This window comes from Vulpes lagopus, chromosome 7 (assembly GCF_018345385.1).
Source record: "Vulpes lagopus strain Blue_001 chromosome 7, ASM1834538v1, whole genome shotgun sequence".
In the NCBI taxonomy this organism is placed as follows: Eukaryota; Metazoa; Chordata; class Mammalia; order Carnivora; family Canidae; genus Vulpes; species Vulpes lagopus.
Window position 1 is genome coordinate 57,680,357 of NC_054830.1, and position 22,020 is coordinate 57,702,376.

Below are 22,020 nucleotides of genomic sequence, written 5' to 3' on the forward strand. Positions count from 1 at the left end.
GGTGCACACCGCCCTGGAGGGGGGTGGGGGCGAAGGAGCTGCTGGGGCCAGTCAGCAGGGTAAAGGGTGGGGCGGCCGCGAGGTGCAGGCAGGTGGGGCGTAGGTGCACAGCCCCGGGGAGGGGGCACCGGGGCCGGGGGTGCAGGGGGCGCCGGGGGGCGCGGGCAGCCCCTCTGCACTGGCTCACGCTTTCAGGGCCTGCACGGAGCTGCGGTCGTTCTCCCGGAGAAATTCGTCGAACAAGGCAGCGTCCTTCTCCAGGGACTTCTCGGCCCGCTCCAGCTCCGCCTCCTCCTTGGTTGCCAGCATCTCCAGCCGCTGGATCTCGTTCCGCTTCATGTCCAGGGCATACTGAGGGCCAGCAGCGTGGGAGTCGGACTCCTTGCTGGGACTCCTTGCAGCCCCCATCCCCTGCCCTGCAGCTGGGCTTACCTGGATGAGGAACATCTGTCGCTTCTGGTTGATGTAGTTGCTCATGTTCTCAGATTCCATCTTCTTTTCTGCAAAGAGGGGAAGGATGCCTCTAGGTGGGGGGTGGCAGGGGTAGTGCGAGGGAGACCTCAGCTGGGCTAGGATGCCGCTCCTGGCAGGTGCTCTGCTGAGAGGCCCAAGTCATCCCAGGGACTCTGTTTATGTGTTGCACTCTGCATGGTGGGAGACTGGGCCAGGTGGGAAGTCCTTTCCTATGCCTAACCCAAGCCTCTCTTGCTGTAATACTCTTCTCACCTGGAGTGAGACTCTGGACACCCCTGCGCTGAACGTTTCACCCAGCTGGACCTAATTAGGCCAGGACCTGCATCAGGTGGTGAGACAAACATGGGGCAGCATGATCTCTATTTGGGGTGCTCTAAGCCCCCAGGATCCAATTTAGTTAGTAGCTAAGTCTAGACACCAGGGTTTAAGCCAGGTGGGAGGAAATTAAGGCAGGCATCTGGAGAGCCAGCAGAGAGCCAACACATTTGGGGCTGAAGGCCAGGGGAGCATTTCTCCCTCATCTTTCTGGGGAAGAAGGCCTAGATGCACCCAGACATTGGAGAGGCAGGGAACCGAGGAAAGGGCTGAGGAAAGTGGCTCTCTGTGTTGTCTCTCAATCCCTCTCCTTTCCCAAAGACCCTGATGTGACATGGGAGTCTTAAGTCTAGAAGCCTGGCAGAGACCCAGCTTGGCTGCAGCCTCCCTGGGCCACCTGTGGGCAGGCCCTTCCCTCAAGGAGACCCAGCTCCTCACTGCAAATCAAATGTGGAACAAGGACATGTTTTGTGCCTGAACCCCTTGGGTCCAGTCTTCCCCATCCAGACACTACCTGGCTCTCCCAGGTCTTAGGAGACAGAATGTAGCAATGTGCAGTGCTGTTCTCCCTCCTGCAGAGCTGGGCACACAAAGCTTAGGGGTTTGAGCTTAGGGCTCCCCACCCAAAAAAGCAAGTCATTGGGTCAGGGGTGGAGGCTGGGGGTCTCTTTAACATTCACATTCAGTACACAGGCAGTCCAGTTGGGTTCTGGGACTTTATCATCTGGGCTCGTAGAATATTCAGTACTTAAGATGTCCTCCTGGGTCATAAAATTAACACCAGCTCACACACACAACTTCCTTCTCACTATGTGCAGCATCTAAAGACGTTGAATCCCACAACCCACAGGTTGGCACTGTCCTAGGCCAGGAGAGGAGCCTGCTGTGCAGAGCTGGCCCAGGATGGCGGGGTCATTCGATGCTGAAGCTGCCATCTGAACTGCAGGGCCCAGTCCCAGACCGACACTACCACCAAGGGAAGCAGCTCTATCTTATTCGTGTGCAATCTGCATTCAGGCGCACGGTAACATTCCGAATGCACGCGTATTGGGGCTCAAAGGCTTTCAGATCTGCAGTCTGTCTGGAATAGAGCCGTGTGCAGGCGGGGGCGGGGGGGGAGTGTCATACACAGAAAGACCACCCCAGCCCTCGTCCCCACTGCATCGTAGCCCTGCCTCTCCAAGCAATTTGCAAGCACTGCCCACGCAGAAGGCAAGGCCCGATGGCGGGGCACCTTTGGTCATGGAGAGCTTCCACGCCGCGTTGTCCTGGAAGGCACGCAGCCGCTCCGCCTCGGCGCGCGCCTCCTGCTCCTGCATCTTGTCCTCCAGCTGCAGCTCGCGACGCAGGCTGGTGTGCTTGGCCGACACCTTGGAGGAGTAGGTCATCTTTTGGTGCACCCGCTGGACAGACTTCTGCTCGCGGTCCTGGTGGGCGTGGGCCGACGTCGGTTTCTACGCCCTCCGCCCAAGCCCGCGCCCCGCCTGCGCCCCTCGGTCGGCCGCGGGGATGCACACAGGCGGGGGAGGGAGGGGGAGGGGGGCGGAGGTGCGCACCTGGTGGGGGTGCGGGGGCACCAGGCCATGCACACCCCCTGAGCTCCGACGAGGCTGTGAGCTGTGTCTCTAGGGGAGCGCCCCGCAGCAGAGCACAGCTCCCGGGCTGAGGGAGAGGTGGGCAGAAGGCGCCTCCAGGGAGCGGGGTGAAGGCAGGGGTCGCCAGGTGAAGTACACGGTGCCCATTTGGAAGTGAGTGCAGTGACAAAGTCACTAGGATGATTCCTCCCATATCTGAAATTCACACTTGGTGTCTCACGCTGTGATTTGCTAGACCTGACACTCCGGGGTCCAGGTTCTCTGAGTTTCCAAAAGAAAACCCGAAATCCGCAGTTTGATCTGCAAGCTCAGCCGTCAGTGTGCACCTGGTAAGGGGGCGCCGGGGCTTTGCCCCTCTCCAGCTCCTGTCCACCCTGCCTGCCTCCTGCCTGTCTCAGGGCTGCTTCCCTTCCCAGCCCTTCACTTGGAGGATCCTGGGATGGGGGGGGCTCTCCTTCCCCCAGGTCTTTGGCTGCAGGGTGCCCGGCCCCTCCTGCTGCCCAAGCCCTGGGAGTCCCTGCAGGGCTCACTGGCTCAGCATCCTAGCCTGCAGGGTCAGGCAGGCCTTCACAAGTCCTCTTCCCTCGCCGCCCCCCCCGCCCCCCAGGGCATTTCTATTCCCTAAGGGCCCTGCAGGGTGGAACAGCCCATTCAGCCCCTAAAGGTGGCTGTTAGGGAAACCTCCTCTGTGAAGGGATTCAGCCTGAGGCCACTAGCTTGCCAGTCCATGCAGAATAACAAAGTGGTGACATGTCACCTGTTAGAATCCCAATGGCAGACCTCTGCGCTTAGAAGAAACTGGGCAGCTGCTTGGGGTCCATGTGAGATTGGGGACTCAGCTGGGGCAGGGGGAGGGGTGTCGGGACTGGAGGATTTACGAAGGTCGAGGCGACCTGGAAGCAGGGCCAGGCTGGGAGAAGAAAATCCAGTTGTGCACCGGAGAAAGAGAAAGGTTTCTAAGTCAACGTCAGGGAAAGTTGTGCAAGTGCCGGCCGTGTTCCCCACTTGGAGGCCTCCGAGAAGTGTGTGCTGCTGGGGATGGCTTTCGTGAGTGCCTAAGTGGGCACACAGCGTGGTTGGAGGGCAGGGAGCACATTGTTGGTGGCCGCCCAGAGCTTCTATGAGGAGGTCTGGGGTGTGGCTGGAAAACATGCATGTCCTTATGTGTCTTTGGTCATTGCTGGGGTGTCAGTGGGAGCCACCTCACCAAGGAATCTCAGATACTGAGCCCTGGGTCAGGGCAGACAGAGTCAGCCCTGAAGGGAGCCTGAAACACTGCCAAGCCAGTGCCCCGGAGAGCGTGTCCCGGAAACATGGCCCATGCTGACTGCTTCTCAGGGAAGATGCCCATGGGTGTGTCCTCCCAAGCCTGGCTGTGGTAATGCTTGCTTGCTCCAGCCATGCTACAGGGGGTGGGAATGGGCAAATGGGCCCTTGGATGGGGAGGCAAGAGAGACTATGCTGGAGTGCAGACAAGGCATGGGCTGGGAGTTGGGGCTGGCTGTGGGACTCCCAGGTACTGCTGAAGGGCACGCATGTCTCAGTGCGTGTGTGCGCATGTGTGCATGTTTGTGTATGTATTTGGCCTCCAAGAACTCCAAGAAGGGGGATCATGCAAGGCTGGAGCAGTTGGGGGTGGTCTCCTGGGGGAGGTAGGAAGGTCCCTGAGGTCTGAGATGGGCCTTGAAGGACAGGGAAAGTCTCTGGGGCAGATGGCATCTCATGCAAGGGACAGCGAAAGCAAAGCCTGGTGACAGAGCTAGGCCACCGCAGCTTCAAACAGCTCACTCTAACAAGACCGAGGAACCCTGTAAGACAGTGCGACAGGCCAGAGACTGGAAAGCTAGTCAGGCTTTTGAATTGATTTTTTAAAAATGGTGAGCCATTGGGCACTTGGGTGGCTTAGTCGGTTAAGGGTTCTGCTCTTGATTTTAGCTCAGGTCATGATCTTGGGGTCATGCGGTCGGGCCCCCATCAGGCTCTGTGCTCAACTTGGGGTCTGCTTGAGATTCTTTCTCTCTCTCTCCCTCTGCCCTCAGCCCGCTTGAACTCTAAATAAATAAAATGCTTAACAAAAAAATAGTGAGTTATTGACTATTCTAGAGTGAGAGAGTACCCTGAAGAAATGCTCTTCTGAGAAGGGCAGTCTGGCTCCACATGTGTGAGGGAGGGGAGAGTTGCGGGCAGACTTCAGTCCTAGGTACTCACTGTGCGAGACTTATTCCGCTCCTGATCTCTGAGCAAGAAGAAATCCACATCTCCAGATATGTGGAAAGGATTCGCTGAACGGTCAGGAACAGTCATGGACACTGGGGAGGGAGATACGTCACTGGAGAGATGAGCCAGCTCTTCCAAGTGGTGGCCCATGCCTCAGGAGCCCCGGTGCCCTCCCAGTCCAGCATGAGGAGCTTCCTTGAAGGCACGAGCAAGGAAGCACGTGCGCATTCTCTTTGGATCCAGCTGTGCCTGAAGTCCAACCTGGACCTTCCAGCTCCATGAACTCACCTGTCTGGTGTAACCTAGTTGGACTTGGGCTTCTGTCCCTGGCATCTGAAAGAGACCTGGTGAACACAGCCTCAGCTATGTCTCAGGCATCTGGCCCCCTGTCCCCTCTCGTTTAAAGTCTCAGGAACCCCTGTTGCATAGAGGAGAGAAGCAGGATGGGGGGAGTGATGGAGCCAGCTGGCAGGAGGCTGGCCAACTCCGGGGCCGGGGCACCAGCCTGCAGAGGGCAGAGGGCAGAGGGCAGAGGGCAGTGGGCAGTGAGCACTCGGGGTGAACAGGCCTTGTCTGCAGGGTTCCCTAAGAGCCTCCCAGTGGGAGGCTGAATTTGTGGGAAGTGATGGCACAGCACCTGAGGCCCAGGTGGGGGGCAGGGCAGGCATCTGGAAGATGGGAGGGGGGTGCCACGGACTCCAATTCTGCTGCTCCCCCTACCCCTATGGGTAAGATGTACTATCTCAGCTCTGCAGGGACAGGACCCTGAAGCCACCAGACTAAGGGCTAAAATATGGATGCTTTCTCCCCCATCCTCGATTTAGAAGAAACAGAGTTCATTGTAAAACAAAACAAAACAAACCATTCTTGGAAGTAAAAGAGTATGATAATCAAATAACTTCTCCACTTTGAAACAACTGCTGGTAACATTCTGGGGGTATTTTCCGCTAGTGCTTTCCAACACGTATTTTTAATAATTTCACATCTTTAAAAAAGACCATCATCAGTAAATGCCTGCAAAATTATGAATTCTTTGCAAGCCCTGTACGCAGTGATCAAAGGCTGTAGGAAGGCATGACCCAATCGGGCCTGGATAGGGACACCCACAGCAGCCCCAGCACTGCCCCAGATACCCGGGTGCCATTGCCGACTGGCTCCTGGCAATTGATTTCCCGGAAGGGAGGCCAGAGGCCAGCGGCTGTGAGCATTTCCAAGCTTCAGAGTCCTATCCGGCCTGCATTTCTGGAGGTCTGCCCGGTTTGACACCATCACCCATGAAAAGGGGAGCTGTGAAGAGGGTTTGAAGTTACGCTCTGAGAGTCTCAAAATACCTCTGCACAAGATCATCCTGATTGATGACCAAGAGTAGAGCAGCTGGCTTGCCCACCGCGTTGTGCTCAGGCCATCAGAGGGAACCAGGGCGGAGGCCAGAGGGCTGGGCCTTCTCCCACCAGTGCTCTCTGGCAGTGCCTGCCCCTGATGCTTCTCCTGCCCCGCTGTGTGGAGGGGTTGGGAGAGCTCCAAGTCTACAACTTCTGCGTGCTAGTCTTTCAGCTTCTCTCTAAGAATTAAATCCTGTCAAAATAGACACTTCTAGGGGTGCCTCGGTGGCTCCATAGGTTACACATCTACCTTTGGCTCAGGTCATGATTCCGGGGCCCCTGCTCAGCTGGGAGCCTGGTTCTCCCTCTCCCTCTGCCCCTACTTGTGCTCTCTCTCTCTCTCTCTCTCTTTCTGTGTCTCAAATTAATAAATAAATAAAATCTTTAAAACAATAAAATAATTTTCAAAGGTAGACATTTTTAGTATTTGAGTGAGAAGAATAAAGAAATATTATCTACTCCTGGGCTCAGCAGAGAGGAGGATGCCAGCAGGGCCTCCAGTCGGCTCTCAGCCTGGCTTCTGGAGAGGGTAGCATGTGGGAGGAGGTGTCCGAGACAGAGAGAGGTCACAGGGGTGGTGCTGGCCCCCAGGGCCATCAGGGACTGGCCGGGTAGGAGGGACAGAGATGGGACGGGGCTTGTGTGGCTTTGGTTTGCAGCGTGGACTCTTCATCCTATGCCTAATTATAACTTTCTTTTACACCGACTTTGATTCTGACACAGAGGTTCCAGAAGATACTGCCAAGGGGCCTCTGTCTGCTCAGGAGGCTGGAGAGGCAGGTGAAGATGGTGCAATGGGCTCAAGGCTTGCCTTGCCAACTAGGCCAACCTCATCCCCCAGAAATGATGTAACATAAATTTAGAAACTGCACCCAGCTCTGGACAAGAGGGGGTGACTGGCAAGGCGGGAGCTGTTGGGGAGTGCTGGACGAGGGAGGGTGGCCCGGCCAGGCCGGGCTGCCCTGCCGCAGGAAGGGATGAATGAAGTGACAGCTTTGGTCGCAGAAACGGGGGTGTGGGGGCCCCCACAGAACTGCCACAGTGAGCCGCCTCCTCACGTCCTCAGCACACTTCCCTGCACCCTCTGTGCATGCCTGGCCACTCTGGGCAGGGGCATTGCCTGAAATTCAGAATAATGAGCACTGAGCTTGAGTGAGAGAGGCAGGGACGAGTCAGAGTCCTGATGGCCCCACATGGCCCGTAGATGATGGGCTGCCCGTCCCACGTCCCCATCGAAAAGATTAATTATGATCCTTAGCAAGCACTGAGCATCTATCGTGGCTGGACCAAGGACTTCACCTGACTTAATCTTCCTAACAACCTCGAGGTGGAATTACTGTTACTCCCGGTGACGAGTAAGAGAGGCAGAAAGACATAAGTAAGCAGCCCACACTGTAGTAGCTACGTGGAGACTGGCTTCCGAAAACAAACTGCATTTGCAGTCTGGTGAGTAGGCAATGTTTCCGAATGGGAACATGTTAATGTGAAGGTGGCAGCAATCGAAGCAGATCATTCCAGAGATGCAAAGCTGGTTTAACATTTAGAAACCAATCAATGCAATATACCCCATTAACAGAATGGGGAGAAAATTTTTTTTTTATTTTACTTAGTCATTCATGAGAGACACAGGCAGAGGGAGAAGCAGACTCCCTGTGGGGAGCCCGACGTGGGACTGGATCCCAGGACCCTAGAATCACACCCTGAGCCAAAGGCAGACGCTCAACCACTGAGACACTCAGGTGTCCCAGGATGAGGGAGAAAATAATATGATCTTTTCAAGGGATGTAGTGAAAGTATTTGATACAATTCAAACTTGATTTTAATAACTAGTCTTAGCAACCTAGGAAGAGAAGGAGACTCCCCAGTCTGATAGGGGGAAGTATGATGAGCTGAGTGATGTCCACACCCTAAACCCCAAGCCCTAAAAGACTAGTTTCCTTTATATGGTAAAGGGGACTTGGTAGATGGGATGAAGTTAAGGACCTCGAGATGGGAGACGGTCCTGGACTAGACAGAGGGGCCTGATGGAATGATGGGAGTCCTTCTAAGACGGAGGCAGGAGGGCCTAGGTGTGCAAAAGAGTAGGCATGACAACAGAAGCAGAGGTGGGAGTGACAGCATGGAAAACTGGAGCATGCTGTGTTCCTGGCTTTGGAGACAAGGAAGGGACCAGGAGTGGAGTGTGCGGTGCCTATGAGCTGGGAAAGGCAAGGGAGCATAGTCTCCCCTGGAGCTCCTGGAAGGAACACAGCTTGTGGACACCTACCTTGCTTCTAGTGCTGTAAGATTCACGTCAGACTTCTGACCTCCACAATCGTAGGATAACATATTTGTGTTGCTTTAAGCCACTGAGCCTGTGGCACAGCAGCCACAGGAAAGGAATATAGGCGTCTATATAGAGAAACCTCGAGGGGAAATATTGCATGGTCCCCCACCCCTTCTCCCAAGGTCAGGAACAAGGCATGGACACTTGGCTTTGTACTTCTATTTAACGTTGTATGTAGGTAAGAAAAAGAAATTAAAAAGTATAGGATTGGAAAGGAAAGGCAAATAATGTCCTTTCAAGGTGACGTGACTGTAGATGAGAAAATCCAAAGAATCTACAAACAAATTATGGTTACGATTAGACTACAAATGATTTGTAAGTCTGATTAGAAAGTGAACACAAATTTTTTTATACTTTTTTTTTTAATTTTTTTATACTTTTATTTATTCATGAGAGACAGAGAGAGAGAGAGAGAGAGAGAGAGAGAGAGAGGCAGAGACCCAGGCAGAGGAAGAAGCAGGCTTCCTGCTGGGAGCCTGATGTGGGACTCCATCCCGGGATCCCAGAATCATACCCTGGGCTGAAGGCAGATGCTCAACCACTGAGCCACTCAGGCATCCCGAACACAAAACTTGTATGAGATACAGTATCTTCATGACTTGGGTCAGCAAGGAACTTTAAAACAGGACATAAAAAGTTCCAACCATAAGAAAATGATTGATAAAGTGAACTCCATTAAAATTAGGAACCTTGTGTATTAAATGGCACCCCCAAGAAAGGAAAAAGCAATCTCCTAAGTGAGGGAAGCTATTTGCACACTTAGAACTGGTGAATAATTTGTTTCCAGAATATGTAAAGAGCTTCTAGAAGTCATTAAAATAAAAGGACAACCCAATAGAATAGTGAGCACAGGCAGGGACAGGCACTTTATAACAAAGTCACCAGTGAACTATATATGGAAAGGTAATCACCCTCACTGGTCACAGGGAATATGAGATGCTAATACATATCCAAAGGGCCAGGTTAGTAAAAGCATCAACAGTGTGCCAACTGCTGGGGAGGACATAAGGCATCTGGAGCACTCATAGCTGTTGGTGGGCCTGTCAGCTGGTACAGCTGTTCTGGAAAACTGCTCAGCGGTATCTACTAAGGGTAGAACCACTACTGGCAATTCCACTCTTTCACATATACCAAGGAGAAAGGAGTGCTTCTTTCCCTAAATGGCATGCACAAGAATGTTCATTGGAGGATATTTGTAATATCGAAAAACCAGAAACAACCCAAATATTCAATTCCAGAAAGAATAATACACTGTCTACATATGCACACAATAGAACATACAAACAACGAAGAAGGGACTCCTGTGCCTGGTATTTACAGATGCATGTTGAGTGAAAGCTGCCAGGACCCCAAGAGCACAGAATGTGACCCTATTTATACGAGAGGTTTGAGGACAAAAAAAAATCATGAAGTGATTTTTTGGTGGGACGCCTGGGTGGCTCAGTCGGTAAAGCGTCTGCCTTCAGCTCAGGTCATGATCCCGGGGTCCTGGGATCGAGCCCCATGATGAGCTCCCTTCTCAGAGGGGAGTCTGCTTCTCCTTCTGCCACTCCCCCCTGCTCGTGCTCTCTCTCTCTGTTCATTCTCTCTCAAATAAATAAAATCTTTAAAAATTTTTTTGAAGTGATTTTTTGGTGATAGCAGGACAGTGCTGTCTCTGGGGGTAAGGGAATTTTTGGGCAGATAGGCGTGTTCCAGACGGTGAATGGGGTGGAAGCTACAAAGTTGTATACATTTATTGAGACTTATCAAACTGTACACCTAAGACGTGTGCATTTCACCTTATGTGAATTATACCTTAGTGAAGAAACCAAACCAAAATCCAGATCCCTCAACCCCTAATGTAGGGGTCAGTTCAGACACAGGCATCCATGGGTAGAGGAAGCTGTTAGGTGAAAGGCTAAAACAGGAATCTGAACCCTGGGTGGGAATCTGAACCCACTGAGCATGACATGGCCATCATCAAGGCAGCTGGATATATGGGCTGCTTGTGAGAGGTGGTGGGAAGGATTCTTTTTTTTTTTTTTTTTTTAGAGTTTAGAAGTGTAAGGGCTTTAGATATCCTACTCCACCCTCCAATTTTATTTTATTTTATTATTTTATTTTTTTTATATTTATTTTTTATTTGTGTTCAATTTGCCAACACATAGAATAACACCCAGTGCTCATCCCGTCAAGTGCCCCCCTCAGTGCCTGTCACCCAGTCACCCCCACCCCCTGCCCACCTCCCTTTCTACCACCCCTAGTTCGTTTCCCAGAGTTAGGAGTCTCTCATGTTCTGTCTCCCTTTCGATATTTCCCACTCATTTTTTTCTCCTTTCCCCTTTATTCCCTTTCACTATTTTTTATATGATGGGAAGGATTCTTGCAGACAAAATAGAATGTCAAGCATGTAGGGTGATGTCCAATTAAAGGAAATATGAGGACCCGAGAAACAGTTTCAATAAATGACAATAACCAGGAAGCAAACAGACACATCAGAACAGGGGACATTCTACAGAATAGGTAACACTATTCCTCAGTAAGTCAGAAAATGAAAGGATGTTGGGGAGGGGCTCTGCTAGATTTAAAGATAGTGAAGACCATCTGATTTCATTTGAATTCTGATTAGAATGAACCTTCTATAGGAAGACGTTTCTGAGATACTTGGGAAATTTCCTTGTGGCCCTGCGGGGAGACATCCCTATTTTTTAAAAATGCATATTGAGGGATAAAACAATGAAATGACACCCCTGAATTTTACTTTAAAATATTCTGGCAAAATATGGAAGCAACCCAACTGTGCGTTGATAGATAAATGGATAAGAATAAGGACACCTAGCGGGTATTATGCTAAACAAAATCAGTCAGTAGAGAAAGATAAATGTCATATGATCTCACTCACAAGTGGAATTTAAGAAACTAAACAGATGAACAAAGGGGAAAAAAGAGGCAAACCAAGAAACAGGCTCTTCACTATGAAGAACAAACTGATGATTATGAGCTGAGGTGAGGGGGGGGAAGACGAGTGTAACAGGTGGTGGGGATTAAGGAAGACGCCTATCAGGATGAGCACCCGGTGATGTGGGAAGTGTTGCATCTCTATATTGTACACCTGAGACTTACATAACACTGGATGCTAACTATACTAGAATTAAAAATTTTAATTTTAAAAATTAAAATAAAAATTATGGCAAGACAAGAAAAGAAAAAAAGCAAAAAAAAAAAAGCATGTATCATGCAACAAATGTGGGCAAATCCTCTCTACTGTCCAGTCTAGTGATGGGCATCTGAGTTCACTTCGTCTTAGTCTCTGTTTCTGGGCAGGTTTGGACTGTCAACGTTAAACGAAAGAGGAAAAGGGGGTGGGGGCTTGAGGGGTGGGAGCTCAGCCTGGGACAGGCAGGTCAGGAACACACTCACATCTGCACCCCTCTGTAGGAGGATTAGACTGGCCTGCAAGCCTGGGGGCAGGGGGGAGAGCCAAGAGGTGGCACAGCAGTGCAGGGGCACAGAGGAAGCAATACAAGCAGCTAGCTGCCCACCCTTCTTCCTCTTAACAGGTGGCAGCCCTGTGCCTTGTTGAAAAGCTATACTTCTCAGCCTCTCTTACAGATACTGATGGCCACACGACAAATTTCTGGACAATGGAATGTAGGCAGAAATTGTCAGGCAGGGCCTCTGGGAAGGCTCTTTTTCCAGGGATGGCTGAGTTGGCTGATGGGTGGGCAGTTTTGCTCTTCCCTTCACCCCTTCTCCCTGTCTGAAATCAGATGTGATGGCTGGAGCCGCAGCAGCCATTTTGTGATCACATGATCACTTTGCAGTTGAGAACCCTAAAGCTAAAATTGGCGGAGCAGAAAGAGTTGGGACATGGTCATCTGATTTCTTAGAACTGCTTTTCGTTGAGCCTCATGGAGCTCTGGACTGCCTCCTGTATTTCCCATTACTAGAGGAAAAATGAATCCTACTTTGTTTATGTACTATTATTTCAGGTCTCAGTAACCCAACTCTTTTTTTTTTTTTTTTTTTCAGTAACCCAATTCTTAATGCAAATGGAAGGATTTCCTTTTGCCACTGGCCCTGGAGACTATGTTGACCAGGGGAGATGTTTGACTCCCACCAACTTAGACTTCAGCTCCCAGCTTGAGGGCTATGTTTACCTTTTTTCCCATGTTTCTCCTTTTTTTCTTCTTCAGTGATTGAAGAAGAACTGTTTTCTGCGGACTCTAGGCTGTTATCTGAGGAGAGAGAAAAGTGAAGCTGTGAGCATAGCATGAGGCTGGGGAGAGGCCCTGGCACCAGCATCCTTGCCTGCCTGTTGAGTGGCCCTGGCAAGTCACTCAGCTTCTCTGAGCTTGTTTACAAATCTAAGACCATCATGCTGACTTTGCTGGCAAGTTGTGATAACCGTGCAAGAAAAGGGCCCACCTGTACATGTGCCTGGCACACGGGACATATTTTGTGCCTTCCCTTTTGCATCCTTCCATTTGCTCCTTAAGAAGAGTGCAGGAAGGGCACCTGGGTGGCTCAGTGGGTTAAGCGTCTACCTTCAGCTCAGGTCATAATCTTGGGGTCCTGGGATGGGGCCCCACATCAGGCTCCCTGCTCAGGGAGCCTGCTTCTCCCTCTCTCTCTGCCCTTCCTCCAAGCTTGTGCTCTCTTTTGCTCTGCTCTCTCTCAAATAAGTAAATAAAATCTTAAGGAAAAAAAAAAAAAAAAAAGAATGCAAGTCTGTCTTACAGGGAGGTCACAGACCCAAGCCCTCTGCCTTGTGGTGCTGCCCATACTTTTGCTGTGAGCCTCCCAGGTCTTCCCTCAAGACTGCAACAGAAGATCCAGAGAAACACCCATTTCCTTGTCCTTCAACTGATACCCACACAGAAGGAAGCATTTGGCCTGATACTTCCTCCAACCCTAACCCAGAAATTATTGTAACTTGGAAATTACAGTCTATGCAGCTGTGGAGGGTGGGGGCTGTTGGAGAGCCTGGGATGTGCTCTGGTGGGGAGTTCAAGAAGCCGGTCCATTTGGACCAGCTTGGAGGAGGAGGCCTGGGGTGATGAAAGCTAGGCAGGGCTTGAAAGGTGGGGGTAGGATGCTTAGGGGTGGCCCCTGAGCAGCTGGGTGACCAGGTGTGGGGAGAGTGAGGAGGGGAGCTGTCCTGTGGCAGGCAGGGAAGGTCAAGGGCCTAGGCTGGAAACTCAGGTGCCTGCAGATCAAGCTGCATATGTAATGGAAGGAGAGGGGAGGCGGTAGGGAGAAGGGAGGCCTGCGGAGCGTTCAGGAGCACAGGCTGCTTGCTCAGTCAGTACTTTCCATTTTAGTGACTCTGTGGTTCAATTTCCAGGTAGCAACATTTAACTAACCACATCATAAAGATCAGAAGATACCATAGATATTTAAATAGACCCAAACCCAAACCAAACCCAAATTCTAATAAAATTCAGCCTTAAAAAAAAAAAAGATTTTATTTATTCATGAGAGACACACACAGAGAGAGAGGCAGAGACACAGGCAGAGGAAGAAGAAGGCTCCATGCAGGGCGCCCGATGCAGGACTCCATCCCAGGCCTCCAGGATCATGCCCTGAGCGGAAGGCAGATGCTCAACCACTGAGCCTCCCAGGCGTCCCCAGCTTTTTTCTTAATTGTAAAAGCAAAGCACATATACAGCAGAGATTTTTAACGATGTTGTTTAATGTGTTTTGATGAACACTGATATGACATGTTGATAGGACGAGCAGTCCTCACCTGAAGCCCTCACCACCAAGTGGATCTTTATTCACCTGCCTGGAGGGATCATGCATGCACATTCTCAGATGCCCCTTTGTTTTTTCACTGAAAAACACATCTGCTTTCACGCTACAATATAGACAAACATCCAGGACATGGTGCTCAGGGAAATCAGCCAGTCACAAAAGGACAACTTCTTTTTTTAAAATTTAAAAAAATTTTTTTATTTTTATAAATTTAGTTTTTATTGGTGTTCCATTTGCCAACATATAGAACAACACCCAGTGCTCATCCCATCAAGTGGCTCCCTCAGTGCCAGTCACCCATTCACCCCCATCCCCCGCCCTCTTCCCCTTCCACCACCCCTAGTTCGTTTCCCAGAGTTAGGAGTCTTCATGTTCTGTCTCCCTTTCTGATATTTCCCAACATTTCTTCTCCCTTCCCTTCTATTCCCTTTCACTATTATTTATATTCCCCAAATGAATGAGAACATACACTGTCCTTCTCCGATTGACTTACTTCACTCAGCATAATACCCTCCAGTTCCATCCACGTTGAAGCAAATGGTGGGTATTTGTCGTTTCTAATGGCTGAGGAATATTCCATGTATACATAGACCACATCTTCTTTACAAAAAGACAACTTCTATGAGGCCCTGGAGTCCGTAAATTCCTACCCACAGAACGTAGGATGGTGGGCACCAGGCACTGGGTAAGGGGATGGGGAGTATTTAATGGAGACAGAGTTTCACTTTTATGTGGTGAAAAAGTTCTGGAGATGGACGGTGGGGACAGTTGCACACCAAGGTGAATGTACTTCCCACACCACTGAGCTGTATATTTGAAGATGCTCAAAAGAGTACATTTTGTTATGTATATATAGGTGACCACAATTTTTTAAAAGTTTTTTTTAAAAAAAAGACCTATCTGCCTATATACAAGTGTCGCTGCTCCTTAGCCAGGTTCCCCTGGTGGGTCCTGAGGCTATTTCCAGCCCAATGCGATTTCCAAACTGGTCGATGGTTACTGTCTATCACTGCGTTGAGTTGCACTGTTTCCCACACACCTGGAATTTTGTCAGTCTGATAGGTGATAAATGCATCTCAGTTTTAATTTGCACGTCTTAATTACGGAAGCTATTATGGCTTTGCAGATGTTAATTATCCCCTCACTTCAATCTGTCAGTATCCCGGGAGCATTTTTCTCTGCCTGGCATGTCCTAGTTCTTAAATGATCTGGAGAACCTTTATTAGAGGACGCTAGCTCATTTGTCAGAGCTGCGGAAGATATATTTGCTCCAGCTCAGATGACCGCTCCCTTCGGATTGTCTGTCATGTATTTTCCTTACAGGACATCCTCATCTTTGCTTTAGTGAAATGCTTTGGAGTTGTGTCTTGCTTAGAAAGGAATTCTGCGTATGAAGGTTAAATACATTTAAAAAATTCCTGTTTCTTAAAAAAAAAAAAATTTCCTGTTTCTTTCTTGCAAATTTTAAATTAAAAAGTCTTAAAAATGTAAGCCTCCTTGTAGAAAAATTCTCTGGGAGAAACAGGGGGAGGTGAGCTGGGTGCAGTGTCCTCATAAAAAGTGATAAAATTTTAACACCCCATCCCCCCAGTCATGGGAGCCGAGGTGTAGGCTCAGGGCTCACAAAGATCCTCCTGCCCGCTGCTTCCTGCGGCTCCAGGGAGGCCACCTGCTGACCTGCTCCCAAGGCAGCAGCCAGGGGAGCCACTTCTCTGCTCTCCACCTGCGTGCGAGAGGGATGGGCCCCACCGTGGGCTCCCGGTCTCCACCATCTCAGCCTTCACTCTGGGACTTACGGGCACCTCCCCTGCACCCTGGCAAGCCTGTCCTCCCCGCTGCCCACAGGAGAGGGCTGGCGCTTAGACAAGGGTGGGAGCGGGGGCAGGAGGAAGGGTGGATGCAGTGCTTTTCCGGAGAGCCCAGGGGCTACGTGCCTGATGGGATGTGAGCTCTGGGAGAAGGGAGCATGGGGAGAACCCCACCTGTTAGGTACGAACACCTGGGTACCAGCGCCGTCTGCTGAGGTGCCAGAGAAGGGAGGCAGGGGCTTGGGTGGAGCAAGAGGCCTGAGTTCAGGGGCCCGTGGGACACGCCAAATGGGGCCTCTGAAGAGGCCACTGCGGATGAAGGCCTGGGAATTGGCAGAGTGAGGACGGAAATGTGTCCTCAGATGGAACGGGCCCTGTTGATGGAGACGGAGGGTGGCCAGGGCAGTCCGAGGAAGCCGCTGGCAGCGCCCTCAGGGGCTGCCTGGGGACGAAGGTGCACGGTGCTCAGGAGGGGCTGGGCCGCGGGCAAGGGCCACCCTGGGACCTGCAGGACACAGAGGGTCCACAGGAGGACTTATCCGAGGGGAAGCAAGGAGGCCAACTGGTGCTCTTAACAGCAGGAGCCCTGCGCACACCCTGTCTGAGGAGGCCGAGGAGAGATGTGGCCCCGACCCTGAGCCGAAATTAAGAGTCGACTCCACTGGACTGAGCCCCGCAGGTGCCCCCGGGGCAGGACATCTTCAAGCACAATTCACAAACCCGACCTGTGTTTACAGGGTAGTGGCGCCCTTGCCGGAAATGGCCCCAGGGTCCTTGGGCTCCGGAACTCAGCCATCAGCACTGCCCCCAGCCCTGGATCCTGCTTGGTCGGTGCGGCCAACTGTGAAGTGACAGCATGTTACTTGGGAGGTGAGGTCACAGAAGACGTCTGGGCTCGCCCTGCCTCTCAGGGAACACCTGCTCTGGGCGAGCTCAGCCCTGGCCAAGGCCAAGGGCCATCCGAGCGAGCCTGCCCAGAGCAGATGCCCCAGACGGCTGCAGAGGAGACGCCCTGGGCCAGGATCCCCAAGCCAAGCCCCCATGAGCTCCTGACCCGCAGACACGGAGCTGATGCGTGTTTACTGTTTTAAGCTGCTGAGTTTGGGGGTAATTGTTACACAGCAGGAGAGATCCAGCACACCCTTCAGTGGCCTCCCAGGGCCTGTAGGTCCAGGAGCCCCATCCACACAGAGGCCTCTGCAGCTTCTCCTCTTGCTACCACCCTCCCCCTCCCTCATTACGCTCCAGGTAGCCTCTCACGGACCCTCCCACAGGCAACGCCCCGTGCTGTTGCCTTGGTTTTTTTCACCCCAGCCCCCTCAGCCAACATCTCCCTTGTCTGTTGTTTACCCCAGAAGGCCTCCTGGATCCCTCTTCCAGGACAGAGGAGCCCACCTCGCTCTCCCAGGGATGGCCCTTCCCTCTCTGGCACTTGCCCCACCTGCCGTTATGTGGGGGTCACCTTCCTTCACAAGATGGGAAACTGCGCCAGGACGGTGCATTGACAATGTCTTGTTCTTTCTGTACCTGATGCTCTAGCATCTAGGTCTTCCTGACCCCGCAGGGACTGGCCCACCCTTCCCTCCCGGAGCTGGCCCATCCCTAGAGAAGGTAAAGGAGTTGCCCAAGAGTGCACTCCGACTAATCCAGAGCCCACATGCCCACCCCCCACCTGCCCTATCGGGCTCTCACACCGAGGGCCCTTGCTCTCCTCAGCCAGGGCCAGGTCCCGGCCAACTCAGGACGGCACTATGCCGAAGTCCTGACATTCCTCAGACCAGTCACCCACCCTTAAGCCCGCGCACCCTGCTCCTTCCCGTGGCAACTGCAACAAAGGCCCCTGCCCACAGTCCACTCCCCTACCTCTGACCCAGCCTGGTCCTCCTGGGTGTGACCTTGCCTGCTGTGCCCTGCCCCCAGTTTCTGGGGATCTGGGAAGATAGCAAACTACTTTTCCAATGGCAACCATCCCCTTGTCTGCTGGGCTTGCCATACCGGAGTGGTAATGAAACCTACATTTTACTTACTTTTCATTTTTTTATTTTTATGTCAATTTTATTTATTTATTTTTTTATGTCAATTTTATTTTTTTATGTCAGTTTTAATATCTACATTATACCTTTACATTTCAATAGTTCTTCCTTGTTACATTGCTCTGTCTACATGGTGTACTCATGATTACTTTTTTTCCCCTTTTTTAGTTGACATACGGGGTTATATTAGTTTCACGTGAACAATACCGTGATTCAACACTTCCACACATCACCCCCTGCTCATGATAACAAGAGCCCTCCTTAATCCCCATCACCTGTTTAACCCATGCCCCTCCCACCTCCCCTTTGGTGACGATCAGTGTGTTCTCTAGAGATAAGAGTCCACCTCAGGATTTGCCTCTCTCTCTTTTTTACCCCTTGTTCATCTGTTTTATTTCTTATATTCCACATGAGTGAAATCATATATTTGTCTTTCTCTGGCTGACTTCTTTCACTTTGCATAATACACTCTAGTTCCATCCATATTGTTGCAAATGACAAGATTTCATTCTTTTTTTATGGCTGAATAATATTCCATCTCTCTCTCTCTCTCTCTCTCACACACACACACACACACACACACACACACACACACACACACCCCACATCTTCTTAATCTGTTCATCAGTGGATGGACACTTGAGCTGCTTCCATATCTTGACTATTATAGATAACGCTGCTACAAACATCAGGGTGCATGTATCCCTTCGAATTAGTACTATTGTCTTCTCTGGATAAATATCTAGTAGTGCAATCGCTGCATCATAGGATAATTCAATTTTTAACTTTTTGAGGAACTTCATGCTGTTTTCCACAGCGGCTGCCCCAGTTTGCATTCCCACCCACAGAGCACGAGGGTTCCTTTTTCTTCACATCCTCACCAACACCTGTTGTTTCTTGTGTTGCTGATTTTACCCATTCTGACAGGTGTGAGATGATAGGCCACTGTAGTAGTTTTGATTTGCATTCCCTGACCATGAGTGGGCGAGCTCAGCCCTGGCGAAGGCCAAGGGCCATCCGAGCATCTTTTCACGTCTGTTGGTCCTCTGCATATCTTTTTTGGAGAAATATCTGTTCATGTCTTCTGCCCATTTTTAAATTGGATTATTTGGTTTTGGGGTGTTAAGTTTTACCAGTTCTTTATATACTATGGATACTAACCCTTTATGAGATATGCCATTTGCAAATATGCTCTCCCATTCCATAGGTTGCCTTTACTTTTGTTGACTATTTCCTTGGCTGCGCGGAAACTTTTAATCTCGGTGTAGTCCCAACCATTTATTTTTGCTTTTCCCCCCCTTGCCTCAAGAGAATTATCTAGGAAAAAGTGAAATCTACATTTTCAAACGACAGGAACCATGCCTGTCCATCCCCAGCTCTCAGCACCAGATTGGTGATGTCAAAATGGCATCTGGGTCTCTGCGGGGGGGGGGGGGGGGGGGGGGGGGGGGCAGAGGAGTCTTTTTTTTTTTTTTTCTTTTTCTTTGTTTTTTTCAGAGGAGTCTTTAGAGCAGTGTCTGGGCTGGTGTTGAGGCCTTTCTGCGAGCTGGCGGGGGTGGGGCAGGGGGGCCCAAGGGAGATCATCACATTGGTGTCTGCTGGCCAATGTTTACATGTGCTGCAGCAGAGCCTACATTGGAGACTTGTGACAAACACAAATAAGACAGTGTTGGGGTTCCAATAATTTTGCGAATGTACCCAGACATGGATGGCTGGATCATGTAATTCTAGCTATACTTTTTTGAGGGAGCACCTTACCATTCTCCACAGCTGTGCACCTATTTACATTCCCCTCAGCAGTGCATGGGGATTCCAGTTTCCCTACTGGGAAAGTCGGGAAAGAAAGAAAGAAAGACGTAGGGACAGAAAGAAAGAAACCCTTTACTTTGGGTTTCTTTTTTCATAGCTTTCCTACTGGTGTGAGGTGATAGCTCATTTTCCTAATGACTGATGATAGTGAGCACCATGTCATGGACTCATTGGCTCTTTGGAAGATCTTCTTTACAGAAACGTCTATCAACTCCTTTGCCCATCTTTTAGTGTGGTTCTTGGTTGTGGCTGTTGTTGTTGAGTTTTAGGAATTCCCTATATATTCTGGATATTAATCTTTTGTCAAAGATTTCTTTAAATGTCTGTGTCCCGAAAGCCTGAGAGGGAAGGTCCTGTCTCTTTAGAGACAGGTCCCTATGGACAGACCTGGCAGGGAAGTCACTTGAGCTCCTGGTGGTGAATGAACAGAATGGCCAGCCTCAGTCCTGGCTTCTCAGCCACCAAACACACAGTGGGTTTGGGCGGAAGAGCTCCTTATCATCCACCGTGGCACCAGCAAGCCACGCCAGGAAAGCGGGCTGCCCTCTTGTTGTTGCCAGGCTGGAGGCTGCTCCACAAGATGCCACAACTGGCTTAAGTCTCCCAGCCTCCCCCCAAGTTCTGCCTGGAAACTGCATGTGTTCTAGGCTCCAGAGTTCCCATTTGGGATTCCAACAGTTCCTGCCAGCTCAGCAGCTGTTTTGCTGGAGAGGCTGATCGCCCCTACCCTAATGAGTATCTCTCACGACGTCCCCTCATACGTGGGTCTCCCGTTCTTTCAGATGCCATTGTAAATGGAATTGCTTTCTTAATTTCCATGTTGGGGTGCGGAAACACAGCTGACATTGGCGCTTTGATCTTGCACCCCGCAACCTGGGAGAACTCATTCATGAGCACTAGAGGCTTTCTTGTGGGCTCCTGGGGATTTTTTTCTATGTCTGATCCTGTCATCTGTGAATGAGATAGTTTCACTTCCTCCTTTCTATTTGGATGCCTTTCCTTCCTCCCTCCCTCCCTCCCTTCCTCCCTCCCTTCCTTCCTTTTGTTTTTAAGATTTTATTTATTTATTCACAAGAGACACAGAGGGAGAGACAGAGACGCAGACAGAGGGAGAAGCAGGCTCTATCCCAGGACTCAGTCCCAGGACTCCAGGGGATCACGACCTGAGCCGAAGGCAGACGCTCAACCACTGAGCCACCCAGGCATCCTAAGGATGCCTTTTATTTCTTTTCCTTGTCTAAATGCCCTGGCTACGGGGCATCTGGCTGGCTTGGTCAGAAGAGTTCTAAGTTTGAGCCCCATGTTGGTTGGACACAGAGATTACTTAAAAATAAAATCTTTTAAAAATAAATAAATGCTCTAGCTAGAACATCCAGCCCACAGTATTGAATAGCAGTGAAAACAGACATCCTGGCTTATTCCTGAACTTCAGGGGAAAGCTTTCAGCTAACAGAATTTTACTGGGGACCTGTTATGTGCCAGGCTCTGGGGAGACAGCAACACGCAGGACAAACACCTCTGCCTGGGTGGACCTTACATTCTACTGGGGAGAGAGAAACAAGGACCAGGGATGCAGGTGGGAGATGGAAGGTGATACCAAGAACAATAAAGCAGAAGGTGACATGTGAATAAATGCTTAAAGGAGGTGGAGGAGGGAGCCATAGGGGGAGAGCACTCTGGGCAGTGGGACAGCAGCGCCAAGACGCTGAGGGGAGTGTAGTGACCTGGCTGGGCCAGGGAACACGGGCAGTGGAGGGGGAGCTGTCTATTGCTTTTCTCTCCAACTGTCTGCATGGTCCTGCAGACGCTGCTCCACAAGCCCTGACTAGGGAGCCTCGGGTCTAGTCTGGGCTTTCACTGGCTCCTCTGCCTGGCCAGGTCTCTATCATGTGTCCTCCACCCTGTGCACTGGGGGTAAGGCCTTGCCTGGGGTCCCTAGGGAGGCTATGGTGAACCAGCACCTCTGCCTGTGTCACAGACCATGGTATCCTTACTGATCGAAGTCATAAAACCCAGAAACTGTGCAACCCCTCTCAGCATCTTAACAGAACTGGACAGTCCTCCCCACAGTCCATATGGCCCTACCCAAGTTGTTCAGACTGGCCTCTGTCTCTCCCTCTAACACTGCAAGCTTATACCAGCCTCAGCCTTTGCTGGCCCACCCCACTGCCTAGAATGCCCTTCCCCCTCTTCCATCCTTCGGGATTGTTACTGATAGGTTTCAAATGTCACCTCCTCTGAGAGGCTTTCCCTGACTACCTCTCCCATTTCTATACCCTACTCCCTGCCCAAAGCTTCCAGTAGGTTTCCTTTCTACTGCTT

At 50.8% G+C, this 22,020-nt stretch overlaps 1 protein-coding gene across 1 annotated transcript in view; it reads right to left on the bottom strand.

The window, feature by feature from the left end:
* The window catches only part of CFAP100 (cilia and flagella associated protein 100), a 51,842-nt gene that overhangs the window by 25,252 nt on the left and 4,570 nt on the right, over positions 1 to 22,020 (bottom strand). The window contains exons 3-7 of the mRNA XM_041762866.1: positions 12,452 to 12,529; positions 4,593 to 4,693; positions 2,024 to 2,216; positions 433 to 500; positions 188 to 351 (exon numbers count right to left, since the gene is read on the bottom strand). Of these exons, the coding sequence (XP_041618800.1) occupies positions 188 to 351; positions 433 to 500; positions 2,024 to 2,216; positions 4,593 to 4,693; positions 12,452 to 12,529 (604 nt within the window). The remainder of the gene's footprint in view (positions 1 to 187; positions 352 to 432; positions 501 to 2,023; positions 2,217 to 4,592; positions 4,694 to 12,451; positions 12,530 to 22,020) is intronic.